Source organism: Nerophis ophidion, linkage group LG04 (genome assembly GCF_033978795.1).
Source record: "Nerophis ophidion isolate RoL-2023_Sa linkage group LG04, RoL_Noph_v1.0, whole genome shotgun sequence".
NCBI lineage: Eukaryota > Metazoa > Chordata > Actinopteri > Syngnathiformes > Syngnathidae > Nerophis > Nerophis ophidion.
Genome location: NC_084614.1, coordinates 66,955,241 through 66,967,364, shown reverse-complemented (window position 1 = coordinate 66,967,364; position 12,124 = coordinate 66,955,241). Strand labels below are relative to the sequence as shown.

At 43.9% G+C, this 12,124-nt stretch overlaps 1 protein-coding gene across 1 annotated transcript; it reads right to left on the bottom strand.

The window, feature by feature from the left end:
- Positions 1-1,045: 1,045 nt before the first annotated feature.
- Positions 1,046-2,664, bottom strand: LOC133551780 (uncharacterized). The gene is made up of 4 exons (XM_061898854.1): positions 2,534-2,664; positions 2,365-2,442; positions 1,477-2,276; positions 1,046-1,371 (listed from the first exon to the last, which is right to left on the bottom strand). The coding sequence occupies exons 1-3, from the start codon at positions 2,620-2,622 to the stop codon at positions 1,508-1,510; spliced, it is 936 nt and encodes a 311-aa protein (XP_061754838.1). The 5' UTR covers positions 2,623-2,664; the 3' UTR covers positions 1,046-1,371; positions 1,477-1,507.
- Positions 2,665-12,124: the final 9,460 nt, after the last annotated feature.

Here is a 12,124-nt window from a genome sequence, read left to right as displayed (position 1 = left end):
CCACAACTCCAGCAAACTGCCTGATTATTATTGTTTTGGTTATCAATGCTGGCTCACTATTTGGCAAGCAGCGGATCTTATGTATTCACGTACAGTTCAGTCCTAACAAAGCACTTATAAAGAGTTTATAAACCCCTTTGACTAAAATCCTTCGCTTCCTTGGGGAATCATGACTCACTGTCTTAGAGACCCGCTCCCCTGGGACGCCCATGTGGAGCCAACCGGGACCTTTGACCTCTCTTTCATTTAGGCCATTACGTGTTGACAGCAACAGAAAATGCCTGCGTCAGGATCATCTGAGTAAACATTCCGGGATAGTTCCGCGAGTGATTGACAGTTGAATGGATGTTTGACGGACAGCTGGCATTGTGTGGGGATGGGGCGGCGCAGTGAGGGACTCCCAGCATGCACGGGGACATGGCCCGCGTGGATACAACAGGGGTAAGAAACGCACAGGGTGGTGGGAGGAGAACGGGGTGGGGGGTTAGGATCCAGAGGGTGGGCCCCCCACCTATTGACGCCTATTGCTTTGACTGAGGGGTCAAAGGTTATGGTCAGAAGTGGCGTCATTCATCAGGATGTCTCTTGACTTGGACAGCAGGAAGAGTGTTTTCATTCTTAACTGAGCAAACATGACATGATGCACCCAAGCATGATACATAGATGCTGTCATATAGTACTTATTTTTATTATATATTAAAAACAAATATAAAAAACAAATATATATACAGTATATATTAGGGCTGCAAATCTTTTGGTGTCCCACAATTCGATTCAATATCGATTCTTGGTTTCGCGATTCGATAATATATCGATTATTTCGATTCAACGCAATTCTCGATTCAAAAACAATATTTTTCCGATTCAAAACGATTCTGTATTCATTCAATACATAGGATTTCAGCAGGATCTACCCCAGTCTGCTGACATGCTAGCAGAGTAGTAGATTTTTTTTTAAAAAGCTTTTATAATTGTAAAGGACAATGTTTTATCAACTGATTGTTACGTTTATACTGGGGGAAGGAGACGGCACGACATCAGGAGGTCTAGCTCAAAGGTTTTATTTTGGCTTGATGAGTACATGGGGTGTGTATGCAACTATGTGTGTGGATGCAAGGCTATGTGTGGAAGTTACTCAAATATAAGTTACCTGGGGTTGTTGTAAGTGTGTGTTGATTGCAGTAGCAAACAGGTCCAGAAGGGTGAAGCGAGAGAGGTCCAAAATCCTAGCGAGGTCCGTGGGGGCAAGAGAGAGACGTCCAGAGATCCAGGTGCAAGCGCGGGGGGTCGAGGGTCCAGGGAGGCAGTCAGAGTCCTGGGGAAAGAATTTAGCAGGTGAGACGCACCGCTCACTGCAGAGACACGGAGGTACTGTGGGAATAGCAGACAACAAGGACAGATAAGAACTAGGCACGAGGGAGACAAAACGAGCAAGAGAGAGGGACACAGGTGAGGAGCCAGAGCCGTGAAGCTTACTGAATCAAAAGGTTGTTCCGGCATGGAGCAGTCAGTGGCGTGAGTTTTTATGCCGCTGCCTCTCGTCAAGACCAGCTGCGTTGATAGGTGATTGTCGGCAGCTGTGGAGGCGCATGGCTGCAGTCTGCGCGGCACGTGCGGGGGCGTGTCTTGCTGTGCGAACAGCGGGGCCTCTAGGTGCTACTGCTGGGGAGGGAGAAGCAGATGGCGTGTGCATCATAACAGTGCCCCCCCTCTTATGCGAGGCTCCCGACGAGCGCCGGAGAGCTCCAGGGTTGGCTTGATAGAAGTTCTTCAGAAGGGAGGGATCAGCAAGGTAGGAGGCCGGCACCCAGGATCTATCCTCTGGACCATAACCCTCCCAATCTACCAAAAATACCAGACCCCTACCTTGCCGACGGACCCCAAGGATCTCCTTGACGGTCCAAACTGGGTCACCGTTATCCAGAATTCTAGGAGGGGGCGGAATAGGGTCAGGGGAAGAAAGTGGAGAACTACAAACAGGCTTAATTTGGGATACATGGACAACCGGATGTCGCTTCACTGAGGGGGGAAGAGACAGACGAACAGATGCTGGGTTGATGATGGCCTCCACCGTATATGGTCCTACAAACCGCGGTGCAAGTTTACGGGAAGGTACCTGTAGGTGGAGGTCTTTGGCCCGTAACAGGACTTGTTGTCCAGGAGTGTAGGATGGAGCCGGAATGCGCCGCCGGTTGGCACTGCGGCACATTCTTTCGGAGGCCCTCAACAGGGCAGCACGGGCGGTTTTCCAAATCTGACGGCATTTCTTGATGTGCCTACGAGAAGAAGGGAGGGCCACTTCGGCCTCTTGTTGGGGGAATATAGGGGGTTGGTAACCGAGGGAGCACTCGAATGGTGACAAACCTGTGGCCGAGCTCTTCATAGAATTGTAGGCGAACTCGACCCAGGGCAAGAACTTGCTCCAAGAGGCAGGTTGGCGGGCTGTAACACAGCGTAGCATGGTCTCAACACATTGGTTTGTCCTCTCTGCTTGGCCGTTACTCTGTGGGTGGTATCCTGATGTAAGACTGACCGTAGCCCCAATCCCCTTACAAAATGACTGCCACAACCGGGAAGTGAACTGGGGGCCACGGTCAGACACAATGTCCATGGGAATGCCATGCTGCTTAACCACGTGAGTGGTAAGGAGGTCGGCCGTCTCGGAAGAAGAGGGAAGTTTAGGCAGAGGGACAAAATGTGCGGCTTTGGAGAAGCGATCAACGATGGTAAGGATGGTGGTGTTACCTCGGGATGAGGGAAATCCAGTGATGAAATCCAGCGCGATGTGTGACCAGGGACGACCGGGGACAGTTAGGGGGCACAGCAGGCCCGCCGGCGGTCTGTGGGAAGACTTGTTACGAGAACAGGTACTGCATGCTGCGATAAACTCACGTATATCCAAAGCCATCGACGGCCACCAGAACCGCCGTCGAATGAAGGAGAGTGTGCGTTGGAATCCCGGATGGCAGGCGATGATGCTGGAATGCCCCCAGTCCAGAACCTTGGCGCGTAGTTCTCGGGGAACAAAAAGCTTGTTGGGGGGTCCGCCCCTAGGTCCGGGATTGGAGCGCAGGGCACGCTGAACCTGGTTCTCCACTTCCCAGGTGACCATGCCGATAATTCGGGCCGGAGGAATGATGGTTTCTTGAGAGACGGTGCAGGCGGGCTCCTCCGAGAATTTCCGGGACAAGGCATCAGCCTTAGTATTGCGGGAGCCCGGCCTGTACGAGAGGACCTAGTCAAACCGGCAAAAGAATTGGGACCAGCGGGCCTGACGGTCATTCAGCCTTCTAGCTGACCGGACATGCAGGAGGTTGCGGTGATCTGTGAGGACCTGAAATTGGTGTTTGGCCCCTTCAAGCCAGTGTCTCCACTCTGTCAAAGCGCCGTGGACTGCCAGCAACTCCCTGTTACCAGCATCATAGTTACGTTCTGCAGGCGAAAGGCGTCTGGAAAAATAAGCACAGGGATGGATACAGTTATCTAACCTGGAGCGCTGAGACAACACCGCCCCAATCCCTGAATCGGAGGCGTCCACCTCAACAATAAATGGGCAGTCTGGGTCAGGATGAACAAGGATAGGGGCAGAGACAAAACTCCTCTTGAGGCTCCAAAAGGCCCTCCCGGCCTCTGGGGTCCACTGAAAGGGAATGTTGGTAGATGTGAGAGCATGGAGTGGTGCGGCCACCTTACTGAAATCCTTAATGAACCGTCGGTAAAATCCCGCAAATCCCAGGAAGCGCCTTAGCTCCGTCCGAGTAGAAGGCTTGGGCCACTCCACTACTGCTTCCACCTTCTTGGGGTCAGCCTTGATATGACCGCTTTCAATGATAAAGCCCAGAAAGTCAACAGATGTTGCGTGAAACTCACATTTCTCGGCTTTCACGAAGAGGCGGTTTTCCAGGAGTCGCTGAAGAACGACGCGGACGTGTCGGTGATGCTCCTGTAGATCCTTAGAAAAAATTAAAATGTCATCCAAGTAAACAACAACAAACCGATCGATCATGTCTCTTAGAATGTCGTTCACAAGGGCTTGGAAGACAGCAGGTGCGTTTGTGAGCCCGAACGGCATGACTCTGTACTCAAAATGGCCCAGATGAGTATTGAATGCCGTTTTCCACTCATCACCCTCCTTGATGCGCACCAGGTGGTAGGCATTACGTAAATCCAACTTTGTGAAAATGGTGGCAGGGGCGAGGGGCTCAAAGGATGAGCTCAGGAGGGGTAATGGGTATTTGTTCTTAACGGTAATGCAATTGAGTTGTCGGTAGTCAATACAGGGTCTTAAAGAACCGTCCTTCTTGTTAACAAAAAAAAACCCTGCTGCCACCGGTGACTTGGATGGAGTGATGATTCCGGAGGTGAGAGACTCAGAGATGTAGTCACTCATGGCTTGCTTCTCAGGGAGGGACAGATTATACAGACGGCTGGACGGGAGGACCGCGTTGGGGATCAGGTCAATCGCGCAGTCATAGGGTCTGTGGGGTGGAAGAGAAAGAGCTTGTTCCTTGCTGAAGACAGCCGCCAGGTCATGGTACGCCAAAGGAACACGGGATAGATCGGGAGGTGGTGAAGTGGGCTTGAGTCTGCAAGGGGGAGCTACTGCAGACCTGAGGCAGTGCGCGTGGCAGGAAGTGCTCCATGCCAGTATTCTGCCAGATGACCAGGATATATGGGGGTCGTGCTGACAAAGCCAGGAGCGGCCGAGGATAAAGGGGGCTAATGGGGCATCCAGTACCCAGAGGCTGATGGTCTCAGTATGGTTGCCTGAGAGGGTCAATGACAGGGGTATAGTGCGGTGTTTGATGGGACCTAAAGGGTGTCCGTCCAAAGCTTGAGCGGAGAGGAAGGTATCGAGAGGAACCATGGGGATCCCGGTTCTTCGTGCATATTCAAAGTCGATAAAGCTGTCGTCTGCCCCGGAGTCCAAATAGGCCCCAACTGATAATGTCCTCGAGTTCCAGGCCAAGGTCGCAGGAAACAGTATGCCAGGATCCATTCTCTCCCTCTTTAAGGTGGGGACGGCGGTATGGCTCACCAGCATACCTCTTGGTTGGGGAGCCAGGTCCCTCGGTCGCGAAGGACAGTGGCGGATGATGTGGTCCGCAAGGCCGCAGTAGAGGCAGAGACGTTGCCGGAATCTTCTCTCCCGTTCCTCAGTCGACAATCGAGACCTGCCTATCTGCATCGGCTCCGTGATAGTAGCAGGGGACATAGTCGGGGGAAATGTCTGTCCTGCAAGACAACGGTCGGCAGGTCGAGGTAGGGGTGTCAATGTGAAGCTGGAGGGGTTTTGGTCTCTTTCTGCGGCACGTTCCAACAGTCTTTGGTCGAAAAGCAGGGCCAACTCGATGAGCTCCCGGCAGGAGGAAGGTCGGTCCCGCAGCAAGCCGTCCTTTATGGTCTCGCTAAGGCCTCTCCTGTAAGCGCTCTGTAGTGCCTTGTCTCCCCATTCGCTGTCAGCTGCCAGAGTGCGGAACTCTAGAGTGTAAGCGGCTACGGAGCGGGAGCCCTGCCGGATTGTGTGCAGCCTTGTGGCGGCGTCCCCAGCATCGACTGGGTGGTTGAAGACTGCGAGGAACTCAGTACGAAAAGCAACGTAATCGGAGCTCAGTCCCAAAGTCTTATTAATAGCTGCTGTGGCCCACTTCAATGCCGGACCGGAAAGCAGTGAAAACATGAATGCTATCTTAGCACCATCTGTAGCATAACGAGACTGTTGGTGTTGAAATATTAACTCACACTGTACCAGGAAACCTCTGCAAAGTTCAAAGTCCCCCTCGAAAGATTTAGGACTGGCAATCTTGGGTTCCCGAAGTTGAGGCTGACCCCCTAGGGAAGGTGTCGTTGGGGTGCTCGTGTCAGGCGTGGAGAATGTCACCTGGTTTGGACTGAGGGTGTTCACTCTAGCCTGCAGGCGAGAGATGGAGACATTCAGATGGTCCTCCAATTCGGAAAAACGATTCTGGTGTTGCTGGAGTACTGTCGACATGGCAGACATCTCAGGTGTCGAGGGGGCTCGGGACAGAGGGGTGGCTTGAAATATCTGCGTGCCGTCTGGTTCCATCATGGCCGGAACAAACTGTTACGTTTATACTGGGGGAAGGAGACGGCACGACATCAGGAGGTCTAGCTCAAAGGTTTTATTTTGGCTTGATGAGTACATGGGGTGTGTATGCAACTATGTGTGTGGATGCAAGGCTATGTGTGGAAGTTACTCAAATATAAGTTACCTGGGGTTGTTGTAAGTGTGTGTTGATTGCAGTAGCAAACAGGTCCAGAAGGGTGAAGCGAGAGAGGTCCAAAATCCTAGCGAGGTCCGTGGGGGAAAGAGAGAGACGTCCAGAGATCCAGGTGCAAGCGCGGGGGGTCGAGGGTCCAGGGAGGCAGTCAGAGTCCTGGGGAAAGAATTTAGCAGGTGAGACGCACCGCTCACTGCAGAGACACGGAGGTACTGTGGGAATAGCAGACGACAAGGACAGATAAGAACTAGGCACGAGGGAGACAAAACGAGCAAGAGAGAGGGACACAGGTGAGGAGCCAGAGCCGTGAAGCTTACTGAATCAAAAGGTTGTTCCGGCATGGAGCAGTCAGTGGCGTGAGTTTTTATGCCGCTGCCTCTCGTCAAGACCAGCTGCGTTGATAGGTGATTGTCGGCAGCTGTGGAGGCGCATGGCTGCAGTCTGCGCGGCACGTGCGGGGGCGTGTCTTGCTGTGCGAACAGCGGGGCCTCTAGGTGCTACTGCTGGGGAGGGAGAAGCAGATGGCGTGTGCATCATAACACTGATTGCAATAATGTAAATTTGTTTTAACCATTAAACAAACAAAAAATATGACTTATTTTATCTTTGTGAAAATATTGGACACAGTGTGTTGTCAAGCTTATGAGATGCGATGCAAGTGTAAGCCACTGTGACACTATTGTTTTTTTTTGTTTTTTTATAAATGTCTAATGATAATGTAAATGAGGGAATTTTAATCACTGCTATGCTGAAATTATAATTAATATTGATACTGTTGTTGATAATATTCATTTTTGTTTCACTACTTTTGGTTTGTTCTGTGTCGTGTTTGTGTCTCCTCTCAATTGCTCTGTTTATTGCAGTTATGGGTGTTGCTGGGTCAGTTTTGGTTTTGGAATTGGATTGTATTGTTATGGTATTGCTGTGTTGTGGTTTGTTGGATTGATAAAAAAAAAAATATATATATGTATATATATATATATATATATATATATATATATTATTTTTTTAATTGATTTTTAAAAAACTGAGACTCGATTCTGAATCGCACAACGTTTTTCCCAAACCCCTAATATATATATATATATAAATATATACTGTGTATATATATATATATATATGTATGTATATATATATATATATATATATATATATATATATATATATATACACAGTATATATTTATATATATATATATATATATATATATATATATATATATGTTTATATGTGTATATATAAGTATATATTATTTAAATGATAAATGGGTTGTACTTGTATAGCGCTTTTCTACCTTCAAGGTACTCAAAGCGCTTTGACACTACTTCCACATTTACCCATTCACACACACATTCACACACTGATGGAGGGAGCTGCCATGCAAGGCGCCAACAAGCACACATCAGGAGCAAGGGTGAAGTGTCTTGCTCAGGACACAACGGACGTGACGAGGTTGGTTCTAGGTGGGATTTGAACCAGTGACCCTCAGGTTGCGCACGGCCACTCTTCCACTGCGCCACGCCGTCCCATTTATTTATCATTTATATATTATTTATATATATATATGTTTGTATGTGTATATATAAGTATATATTATTTATATGTATATATATATCCATCCATTTTCTACCGCTTATTCCCTTTCGGGGTCGCGGGGGGCGCTGGCGCCTATCTCAGCTACAATCGGGCGGAAGGCAGGGTACACCCTGGACAAGTCGCCACCTCATCGCAGGGCCAACACAGATAGACAGACAACATTCACACTCACATTCACACACTAGGGCCAATTTAGTGTTACCAATCAACCTATCCCCAGGTGCATGTCTTTGGAAGTGGGAGGAAGCCGGAGTACCCGGAGGGAACCCACGCATTCACGGGGAGAACATGCAAACTCCACACAGAAAGATCCCGAGCCTGGATTTGAACCCAGGACTGCAGGAACTTCGTATTGTGAGGCAGACGCACTAACCCCTCTGCCACCGTGAAGCAGAGGGGTTTATATATATATATATATATATATATATATATATAAAAATATATATATATATGATTCCCGGGAACGGTCACCGCTGCTGCCCACTGCTCCCCTCACCTCCCAGAGGGTGAACAAGGGAATGGGTCAAATGCCTAGTGTGCGTGAAAGTCAATGGTATTTTAACTTTTACTTAAGTTAACTTAACTTATCCGTTATACAGTGGTCAATACCAGAGTAGAGTGGAATATACGTTAGGTCAAGGAAAAAAACACATAGGCTATTTCATCCCTACAAGCCTGTTTCGCAGGTTTCCCTGCTCTTCAGGGGATTTTATCAAAATATATCAAATGTATATATAATCCGTAAATATATAACATATACAAATATTTATAAAAATCCCCTGAAAAGCAGGGAACTCTGTGAAATAGCCTGTGTTTTTTTCCTGACTTATATATACATATATATACATATATATATATATATATATATATATATATATATATATATATATATATATATATATATATATATATATATATATATATATATATATATATATATATGTATATATATATATATATATATAGGTAAATAATCATGTATGTAGGTGTGGGAGAAATCACAAGGGGCGGCTTAGCTCGATTGGTAGAGTGGACGTGTCAGCAACTTGAGGGTTGCAGGTTCGATTCCCGCTTGTGCCATCCTGGTCACTGCTGTTGTGTCCTTGGGCAAGACACTTTACCCACCTGCTCCCAGTGCCACCCACACTGGTTTAAATGTAACTTAGATATTGGGTTTCACTATGTAAAGCGCTTTGAGTCACTTGAGAAAAGCGCTATATAAATATAATTCACTTCACTTCACTACTTCATCTCTACAGAACTTTTTCATGAGGGGTTCCCTCAATCGTCAGGAGATTTTTTCCTGACGATTGAGGGAACCCCTCATGAAACAGTTCTGTAGAGATGAAGTAGTCTTGTGATTTTTCCCACACACACACTCATAAATATATATATATATATATATATATATATATGTATATATATATATATATATATATATATATATATATATATATATATATATATATATATATATATATATATGTTAGGACTGTCAATGTTAATGCATGTGAAAAATAAATTGTCCCGTAATTAGAAATAAACATACGTGTTCTGAATTGAGCTGTAAGGGACGCACTTTGTAAGTAAGTGGCCAACAGAGCCAATTATTTTGTTTTCATGTTCCCGGGCTAGGGCGCCCTGTAAGAGGAGAAGGTAAATCGTGGCGTCACACGCCAGTTTTGACTCTGCAGTTTTGCCAACAGACACCGAGCCGGCATCCTGTCAGTGCAGCAATTAATTATAGTATGTGAATAAATGTTAAAATACAAGTGCTCTGCTGTCTATGGTTGCAAAAAGCACAATATTTATGTGAGCGTGTTTTTTTGGTTACTGAGTGAAGTTGGTCCAAAGTGGATCACTCGTGGTCTTTCAGGGAGGATATTACACTCCAGTTTGCGCCCTTCAGTAGGAGAAGAGAGATAAGTGGCTTCAAACTATTAGTGGTGTGTCATTTATTCCCTTTTAATGAGCTGTGAGTGTGTGTTGCTTGTATTTAATGATACATAACACAACATAGCATAAAGACAATCTAATTAAGAGGAGATCTCATTAAAAAATATATAACAATTGAAATGTTGCTAATCATAGTAGTGAAACAAATATGTCACCTCTCTTTTTGTCACAATACTTTGCATAGTGATGAAAGTTGGAGACCTGCTTCATCTCAAAGTTACACACTGAATTTATTCTGTTTTATGTTAAGCAGGACTCACCCCGGTTAAAGAAATATGTTTATTTTTATTAATTTTTAGCAGGAAACATTTCTATTTAAGACAAAAATTCTTACTGTACTTACTCTCACCAAGTTTTGAGCAAATCAATGACTCGCAGTTCAGTAAAACATTTAGAAAATGTTCCTGTTCGACATTCTGACTACAAAATTGAATTTGTATCTAAATATGTGAGTATTTTTTGAAGAATATTTTCTTTATGCATGTAAATAATAACCAGTGATTAATCATGATTAATCACACAATTACAGTGTGATTGATAAGATTTTTTTTTTAATCAATTGACAGCTCTAAAATATATATATTTTGATTAAAAAAAATCTGAGAAAAAAAAACCCATCAACAATTGAAAATTATACAAATAATTAAAGTACTTTTAAATACAAAAAAAATTATAAATTAACATCATTCTTTTATTGTTATGACTTACCGGATGGAGCACTTCACCGAACATTGCTACAATTATTTTATATTCCATCTTCTTTTATTAACTCTTACATTTTAATGTGCATGTTTTTTATTTATTTATATTGATGAATTTCATCAAATGAAATTGGTTAAAAAAAAATAATAGCAAAAGCTCAATTTGAAGGAATTAATAATTTGACATCATTTTTTATTTTATTTTTAATTACTGAAGCACTTTCCTTAAAATGGCTACAATTGTTTTATACTCGATGTTCTTGTATTTAACATTGATGTTTGTTTGTTTTTTTATTATTAATATTTATGGATGTCATGGAATAAAATTAGTCTAACAAAAATTTAAAGATATTGGAAATAATTAAAATAAAATTAGGTTTGTTTTTAATTATTGCAATGTATTTTTAAAGAAATAAAATTAGTCAAAAAATAAAATTAAACAAAGATGCTGAAAAAAATATTACAAATAGCTTATTATTTCTTGTATTTTAATGTGAACATATTTTCTGAAATTAATATGATTATTCAATACAATTAAATTAAATTGGTGAAAAAAATTAATAAAACAAAAATGCTAAAAAAAATTCATCAAAACAAAAGTAGGTTGTTGGTTGTTTTTTTTTTTTGTTGCATTTTGATAATCACTTGTTAATATCCTGACTTTCTTCTGATGATATTCTATATTTTGAAAAATATACAACTTTATTCTGTTCTCACAATATTACATTATGTGTGGAACTTTCCGACTTAATTTTTTTCTTTATATCCTGATTTTTAAGGTTCTTTATTTTTCTTGCTAACTGGTGCTACTCAATAACTGTTGGTCATCCATTAAAAAAAAACACTTGGAAAGCTCCTTTCATTGAATTGAGAGATGAAAGTAGTAATAAAGTTTATGTTGTGTTTTTCTTATTTTCCTGTCTTCTCCTTGTTGCCTTTTGTGTTAGTTTCTCCTCTATCTATTAGTTCCAGCGAGGCACACCTGCGACTAATCGCTACCCGGCACTATATAAGGTCATCACAGTCAGCTGCTCCTTGCTGGTTATTGATACCTGTGCTCTCCATGTGCTCTCCATGTGCTCATGCCTGACTCGCATCCTCAAGCTCGGTATGTGCTCTTTCATTTTATCATCATTCCTTACCTCTGTATTTTTGCTCCCTAGTTCCTCAGTAATTGAGAGAAATTTTTAGTTGGAACCTTTTGCTGACCACCGAGAGTCCTCCTTCTGTTGTGTATCTCCATGGTGTGCACTTCTGCCCCATCGCCTTTAGTTCATCCCTTTTTGTACTTATTAAAGACAATCTATTTTTGTGATTCGACCTTGCCTACCGTCTCTGCATCCTGGGGTCAAGTCCTTGCTCATAACTCAACAGTTTAGGCAACAAATATTAGTTGGATCATTGATAGACAGTGCACATACACACACACACTCATATTTTTTAATCCATTAGCATGGCCCCCAATTACTTATTTATAGCTTCAGTAGAGTAAAGTGTGGGGCTGTTGTCCTTCTAATTGTGCTTTCTTATAGCATTCAAATAAAAAGTGCCATGTTTTATTGACATTACATGGATTTAATGAAGCTAATAACCATTATTATCATGATCACCCATAAAATACACATGGTC